Source organism: Arabidopsis lyrata (assembly GCF_000004255.2).
Source record: "Arabidopsis lyrata subsp. lyrata unplaced genomic scaffold ARALYscaffold_6, whole genome shotgun sequence".
Classification (NCBI taxonomy): domain Eukaryota; kingdom Viridiplantae; phylum Streptophyta; class Magnoliopsida; order Brassicales; family Brassicaceae; genus Arabidopsis; species Arabidopsis lyrata.
In genome coordinates, this window is record NW_003302550.1 from 6,031,927 (window position 1) to 6,039,706 (window position 7,780).

Below are 7,780 nucleotides of genomic sequence, written 5' to 3' on the forward strand. Positions count from 1 at the left end.
AAGGGGCACACCCTAAGAGAGAAAAGAGTTATCCCTAAGAATCTCACGTGTGAAGCATGTTCACAAGGGAAACTCATTATAAGGCCATCACCGGCTAAGGTAAATAAAGAGACCTTAAAATTTCTGGAAAGGATACAAAGAGATATATGTATGGTCCTCATTGATGCATCGACAAGATGGTCGCATGTTTGTCTCCTATCTACTAGAAACCAAGTGTTTGCTAGGTTATTGGCCCAGATAATAAGACTGCGAGCCCACTTTCCAGATTTTCCGCTTAAGACTATACGTCTAGACAATGCCTGTGAATTCACGTCCCAAGCGTTTAATGACTACTGTATGTCCATGGGGGTAAGTGTGGAACATCCCGTAGCACATGTATATACACAGAATGGATTAGCGGAATCCTTCATTAAACGAATTCAATTGATAGCTCGACCATTACTCATGAGGTCGAAGCTCCCAGTAGCCGCTTGGGGACACGCTGTTTTACATGCATCAGAACTTATACGCATAAGGCCATCTAGTGAACATAGATATTCACCATCCCAATTACTTATGGGTCATGAGCCAGACATATCCCATCTAAAGACTTTCGGGTGTGCCATATATGTACCGATTGCTCCACCACATAGAAACAAAGATGGGACCTCAAAGGAGGATGGGAATATATGTTGGATTTGATTCTCCCACCATTATTAAGTATCTAGAGCCAACTACGGGTGATCTATTTAAGGTTAGATACGCGGATTGTCATTTGAATGAATCCGAATTTCCTACTATAGGTGGAGAGACGAACAAGCTGGGTAAAGCAATAAAAGAAATATAATGAAATCAAACATCCTTAAATTGGCAAGATCCTCGGACTCTGGCATGAGAATCAGAGGTCCATAAGATTATACATTTGAAAAGCTAGCTAATCAATTGCCAGATTCCTTTGCTGACCCAAAGAAAGTTACAAAAACGTACATACCAGCTTGTAATGCACCAGTACGTATTGATATCCAAAAGCGAATCAATGAAATTGCTACCAAGTCTAACACACGAAAGAAACGTGGTAGACCAATAGGTTCCAAAGATAAAAATCCTCGAAAATCAAAGAAAGGTGCAATAGGAATCCGAGGTTACTAAGGAAACCATCCCAGACATGGAGATAAGGCCGGCCGGCTCTAAGGTACAGGTACCATATAATGTAGCTTGGGACGCCAAGCTGCAAAGTATTATAGGTCCTGACCATAATAAATCTCAAATCGATTATATCATGTCTGGAACATAATGGAACATATAAGAAATGTCGACATAAGATGATTTTGCATGCAAGGTAGCACTTGAATTTATGAATATAAATGAGGATCAGGAGCCCACGTCTATACTAGAGTGCACTCAAAGACTTGATTGATTAAATGGTACAAGACCATAAAACGTGGAGCTAAGAATCATTAAGAAAAGGAATGAGTTTGGTCCGACCTTAAGGACACCATTCGATGTAAAAACCAGTAGGACACAAATGGGTCTTTGTGAAGAAGAGAAATGAGAATAATGAAATCGTGAGATATAAGGCACGGCTTGTTGCACAAGGATTCTCACAAAGACCGGGGATAGATTATGAAGAAACATACTCCCCTGTGGTGGATGCTAAGACATTTAAATTTTGCTAAGTCTGGCTATATAAAGAAAAAGACTTGATTTGCGGCTAATGGATGTAATGCCTGCATATTTATATAAGTCCACTGGATGATATATATGAGATTACCAGAGGGTATTGAGCTCAAAGATAAAGATAAGAAAGGGTCTCGAGACCAATACTGCATAAGGCTGAACAAATCGCTTTATGGACTGAAACAAAGTGGACGCATGTGGTACAATAGATTAAGCGAGTACCTAGTCAGAGAAGGTTATAAGAATGATCCCATCAGTCCATGTATCTTCATAAAGAAATTTGCAAACGAAGGGTTTGTGATAATAGCAGTATATGTGGATGATTTGAACATCCTTGGAACCTCTGGGGAAATCGCCCAAACAGTCAAATATCTAAAGAAAGAATTCGAGATGAAAGACCTAGGCAAGACAAAATTCTGTTTGGGATTGCAACTTGAGTACGTGAATAATGGAATCCTTGTGCATCAAAAGGCATATACTGAAAAAGTACTCAAGAGATTCAATATGGACCAGGCCCACCCATTGAGCAGCCCAATGGTGGTGAGAAGCCTCGGATTGGATAGTGATCCATTCGGTCCAAAGAAGGATGAGGAAGAAGTTCTCGATCCTGAAGTGCCATACCTTAGTGCCATAGGAGCGTTAATGTACTTGGCTAGCCACACTAGACCAGACATATGTTTTGCCGTGAACCTCCTTTGCCTAAATTTAGTTCATGATCAACCCAAAGGCACTAGAAAGGTTTGAAAGAAGGTTTGGTTAAATTTTAAATTCTATTCTTCCTATGTTTGTTTATTTGGGTTTTATTCTATACTGATCTAACCAAAGAAGGTCTAGTTTGCTTTGGTTTAGTTTGTTTTGCTGATGCAGGTAAAATCAGATTATGGCATGGTCAATAGATAGGAACTACGTGTGGCTTGATCCCTTCCAAGGGTACGTAGGCAGCCTTCTTCAAGGCGCAGCTACTACAACATCAAAGACCATCATATGAGGAGACAACACAGCCTGTATCGCTCAGCTCAAGGACGGCTACATCAAGGGAGATCGGACGAAGCACATTCTAACAAAGTTCTTCTTCACGCATGACTTGCAAAGGGATGGAGAAGTTCGAGTGGTACAAGTTCGATCCAGCGACAACTCAGCCGATCTCTTTACCAAGGCATTACCAACATCGACATTGAGGAAGCTCACGCATCAAATTGGAATGCGGAGACTTAAGGACTTGCAGGGATGACCAAAACAGGGGGAGTAATACGTGCTGTACTCTTTTTCCTTAACCATGGTTTTGTCCCAATGGGTTTTCCTGGTAAGGTTTTAATGAGGCAGCATCCCCAAGCGTATTACTGAGATCCTTTGGCATCTACACGGTTATGTCATCCAAGGGGGAGTGTTATAAACCACATGTTGGATGGACTCCATAACCGTGGACCTTATGCATATTCTAGAAGGCCCATGTCCATGTCCTAGAAGGCCCATGCCCATGTTCTTGAAGATTCTCCTTATGACGGCCTATATTGTACTTAGTGGGCTTTTGGGCTTTAGGGTTTATTAGCCCAATGGGGATTTGTCTCCCCTCATCATGTATATATATGTATCGAAATCTCATTCATTAATCAATAGAACAACACAGTTTACAACATGAGACAGTTTAATAACAATGTATTATTACTCTACACTCGTTTTCTATATCTAATAACATTCCCAAACCGAAACAAAAAAAAAAGAAAAGAAAAAAATTAGAAGTTCAAATAATTTATGGGATTTCCTATCTATGTACCATCTAAAACGAAACAGTTCACACAAGTTTTTTGCTCATAATGTCTACACTTTAAACGTCTTCTTTATCTATAGAGAAATCAGGCTCATCTGGTTTGAATAGTTGAGGCATCTTCAAACTGCTTGAAGATCCATCTTTTTTACCAGTACTACTACTTGAAGCCTTTTGATTTGTGCCTCTTCTCGTGTTTGCCGCGAATTTAGATGCTAAGATCGTTGCTCCAAGATTTTGATTGTTGTTTGTGTTGTCCATTGATCCGCCTTCCATATCCTCCTCGTCGCTTCCATAGTAATACTCTCTAGTTTCTTCGTCTTCTTCATTGTAACCTGTTTCATCCGTGTAATAGTATCCGCTACTTTCATGAAGGCTGAGTTCTTTCGCGAGCTTTCTTCGCTTGTATCTTCTCCATGCGGATTGGACAAAACATGCCCCCCATGCTCGCCACTGATGTGAGTAGTACCTGAAAAATAAACGTATGAAATTTGATTTAGCTCCGACCGGGGGATCGTCATATCATGTTATGACTGGAAGAATCCTATCATATAGGACTCCTATGTATGTTTTACCTGAAAGCGTGTTGTAGCTTTTTGCTTTGAAGACGCTTGAACTGATGAGCAACGAACTTAAGATCCTCTGCGCTTAGGGCAAAGGCTTCGACTTCAGAGAGTGCACGGACGCTTCGGGTTGAAGACGGAAGATTGAGGGTAGAGTTTGGCATTAAGGCCCATGTAAGAAGTTCTTCCCCACAGAAATCGCCAGGTCGTAGAGTAGTGGAGTTAAAGAAACCAGATCTTCCTCCATTTGTTGTTGAGCTCTCTATTTGTCCTCGGATCACAAATAGCATCTCATTCACCGGATCACCTTCACGAAATATGTAGGTCCCAGCTGTGCTTAAAGATGAGACAAGGCATCCACATATAGCATCAAGAAGTTGATCATCCATTTGAGAGAAGAATGGGACCTGCACATAGCAAAACCGTGTCACTTGTGAATTGGAAAACAATAACAGTTTTTGAGACACAGAGTTGATATAATGTACCCGGCGGACAAGGGCGAGACAAAGATGACGTTGGATTTCGCGGCGTAAATCTGTAGGTAATGAATGGAGGATTGATTCTTCATCGACACCTCGTGTTGCAAGCCATTTATATTGAACGAATCTTCGGACACGTTCTTGAAGCTCTGGAGGTAGTTGACGATGTCTCATCCATTCTTCAGTATCTCTTCGCTTAACTCTCCATTCCTCAACTCTTACTGACATCGATTGTAGAGAAGACTTTCCACCAAATTAAAAATCACGAAGCCTTTTGTTAGAAAGACAAAACAATGTCTCTGTATTGAAAAGTTTTGCAGAGTGATGATAAGTTCTGAATCTTACTTGCATGTTACCAATCAGGAGTGTAAAGAGAATCAACCCAAAAATACAAATTGTTATACAGAACAAGGTCTCGCCAAGGTACACACTTGTGGTTATATTCTGGCCATAAGAACTGTGAAACAAAACCATTATTAGAACCAAAGGAAGACAAATCTAAGATAGAGAACAAATATTGGTTGGATCAAAGGTTGTCATACCTTAAATTTCTTAAACCCCACCAAAGACAATACAAGTATTTGGACACAAAATCTGTTGTAGCAACTTGAGTGGTAAAGGCTTCAGCAAACATTCCGAACTTGAAATTGGTAGTGCTGCTTGTAGCATCACAATGAGAAAGGACCTGAGTAACGTTCTGCCAATACTGGCGCTCAGGTTGCTGCAAACTCTTGCAGTCCAAGAAGCTAGGAAGACAATCCAAAACTCTCAGGGCGTTATCTTTCTTACATACATTAGACCAGCACGAAAACTGCCGCCCGATTGATGACAAATACCACATTGCTCCTAAAACCTGCCCACAAATCGAGATTCTTAAACTGAAGAAACCTAGAGAGAAAGACAAAGAAAACTTACGTGACTAGCAAGGATGTAGAGGAGGAGGTTGTATGCAGCTCCAGCCCAAGCAGTCTTGGCGATAAACCCGGTTGTTTTGATAATCCTTTGGTTGAGAGGGAATATGATGAATGATCTTGGAATGTATTGAACAAGAACGATAAGTGCGAGAGTGCTATTGGCATGATTAGCAGTCCCGTTTGTAGCGGCTGGAATTACTAGCCAAATTACAAGCTGAGGAAGAGGAAGCATGGCGGCGACATCAATGAGGAAATCTGTCTTCAAGTATCTCATAGCAATCTCTCTAGAATCCATAACAAGCTCACCGCGACCAAAAACTCGAGAGCTTCTCGCGACGAAGGCGGTTCTGAATTTCATGAGGATGTGCAAGAGGTGGAAGATATCGGCGACTGTACGGAAGAAAGTGACTGTAGCGGCGAGGCTGATGTCGATGGAGAGACACGCCGGACCTCCGACGTAAGGGACGTAGAAGTAGAGAGGATCGAGAAAGAGAGCGAGGATTGAGGTAATGAGAAAGACGTGGTTCCAATAGGTGACGATGTTGCTGTCCGGGTCGAGGATCTGATGCCGCCATAGGAGGGCGCTGACTTGGCTACCGTCAGATCCTCGATTAGAGGCGGCGGAGGTTATGGTCTCCGGGAGGAGGCAGCGGAGAGACCGGATTTTATTCATCTTCCATGGCGGATTCCGGTGTTAAATCGGATTCCGCATTAACGATTGAGATTGATGGAGAGAGAGAGGTTAGGGAGGTTTCGTTGCGTCGTGAGATTTTTTTTGTTTTTTTTTTGGGTTTTGCATTTTGTTTTTGATGATTATGGAAGAAGGAGAGGATTTGTCGCGGGAAAACTGAGAGAAGGGCCATGGAAATAGGGGGAGGGTAGTCTTTCGAAAATATGATGGGAGACTGAGGGTATTTACGGAAATTTAAGTTCCCAGAGGTTCTCGTTTGTTTATGCTGTTTTTGTGTTCTCAAAACAGCACACGTTTTTCATCTTGAAACTTCAATCGGCATAACGTTTACTGCGCTTAATTATTGGACCTACTGGCCCAATAGTTATAGATCGGCCCGTTTCGTAAACGAATTTTTCTGACTTCTGTGACGTAAAAATACATGTAAAACACTTGTATTACCTAAAAAAGAAAATTAAGAAAAAGAAGAGTATAAAATTCTATGATCATTTATATTGATAACTATTACTGTTTTTAGTAATTTTAAATTACATGCCGGACAAATATTATTAGCATAAAAAATAAAGAAATAAACATCAGAATTAGAAAAAATAATTAATTAATTCGTTGAACCATGCTAAGATTAGTTAAAGTATCTAATTCGTGATGAGGTTCGTTAGAATTTACTTATGTGAATAACTGGATTTGTATAAGCTATAGTAGTATCACCAGAGCGTGCCAACAATAATAGACGTTGGAAGCTGTTAAAAATAAAACGCCCTAATATATTAAAAAAAATTGAATGCAAAATATTTAGATAACAATGTAAATAAAGAAAACTTGTAAAAAAAAAATATGAAGAAAAAGATATGTTTTTGTGATTATAAAATCATCCTTTAACAATCATAAGATCTTACGAAAGAGACAAACATAACGAACCTTTCTTGTTATCCTAATTAATAACTACAATATTTAACAATTAACAATGATATATACAGAGCCGTAGCAACGATTTTGAGGGCCACACGTGAGCAAAAAAAAAGGTCGCTCTAATTATTTTGAGTCACGTATTTTAATTATTTTTTTAAGTTAAACATTTATAAAAAAAAAAAGTTACATAACGCACTAATAGAGACTTGAACTCAGGTTCATTTACTAGAAAATACCTAGCAAAGCCACTAAGCTAAAGTAATTCTTGTTGTTTTGAGGGCCGAAAATTCTTTTAAACATAACAAGGGCCGCAGCCCTTGCCTCATCCGCTTCTATTCCACTACGGCTCTGGATATATATATATAAATTGCTAAACAATATTTAGAAACCTATGTTTTACGTACCCTAACTACCATAAATTATTCAAAGTTTTATTATTTAGGACAAAATATATGTCTTTAACCACATGGTGGTGGGCGAGTGGTTCTCGTTTGGTTGGAAGAATCGCCCTGTTGGTCTAGGCCAGGGATCGATCCTCCCCAGATGCAGTTTCGCTCTCTCACTCCTGTGGTCACCTGAGAATTTACATGCGGACTTGCTCAGGCGCCCCAGACCACCAATTTATCAGGGGGTCCTTAAGTGGAGGCTTAAAAATCCCTGTGACGTGGACTTAGGCACAGTGGACTAGTCAGATCACTGTGTGGTCTGGATACTGGATTATCAAAGAAAAAAAAAAAAAGATGCCTTTAATATTTTCAAAAAAATTGATGCGATAGGCCAATGTTTCAATTTTACCAACTGTG

At 40.1% G+C, this 7,780-nt stretch overlaps 1 protein-coding gene across 2 annotated transcripts; it reads right to left on the reverse strand.

The window, feature by feature from the left end:
- Positions 1–3,245: 3,245 nt before the first annotated feature.
- Positions 3,246–6,844, reverse strand: LOC9307703 (cyclic nucleotide-gated ion channel 18). Of its 2 annotated transcripts, XM_002873649.2 has the most exons (6): positions 5,379–6,843; positions 5,006–5,316; positions 4,809–4,920; positions 4,470–4,706; positions 3,997–4,391; positions 3,246–3,890 (listed from the first exon to the last, which is right to left on the reverse strand). In XM_002873649.2, exons 1-6 carry the CDS (start codon positions 6,048–6,050, stop codon positions 3,482–3,484), a joined length of 2,136 nt encoding a protein of 711 aa, XP_002873695.1. In that variant the 5' UTR covers positions 6,051–6,843; the 3' UTR covers positions 3,246–3,481. The 2 variants fall into 2 exon arrangements, with proteins under 2 accessions (XP_002873695.1, XP_020876121.1); XM_021020462.1 differs by having other exon boundaries at positions 3,997–4,706; positions 5,379–6,844.
- Positions 6,845–7,780: the final 936 nt, after the last annotated feature.

Bases quoted from the DNA above. Each gene is read 5' to 3' on its own strand.
- LOC9307703 (XM_021020462.1), bottom strand. From the start codon at position 6,050: ATGAATAAAATCCGGTCTCTCCGCTGCCTCCTCCCGGAGACCATAACC. The intron at 5,317-5,378 runs GTAAGTTTTCTT...ATTTGTGGGCAG, and splicing joins TCTACATCCTTGCTAGTCAC to GTTTTAGGAGCAATGTGGTA. The intron at 3,891-3,996 runs GTAAAACATACA...TTTATTTTTCAG, and splicing joins AAGCTACAACACGCTTTCAG to GTACTACTCACATCAGTGGC.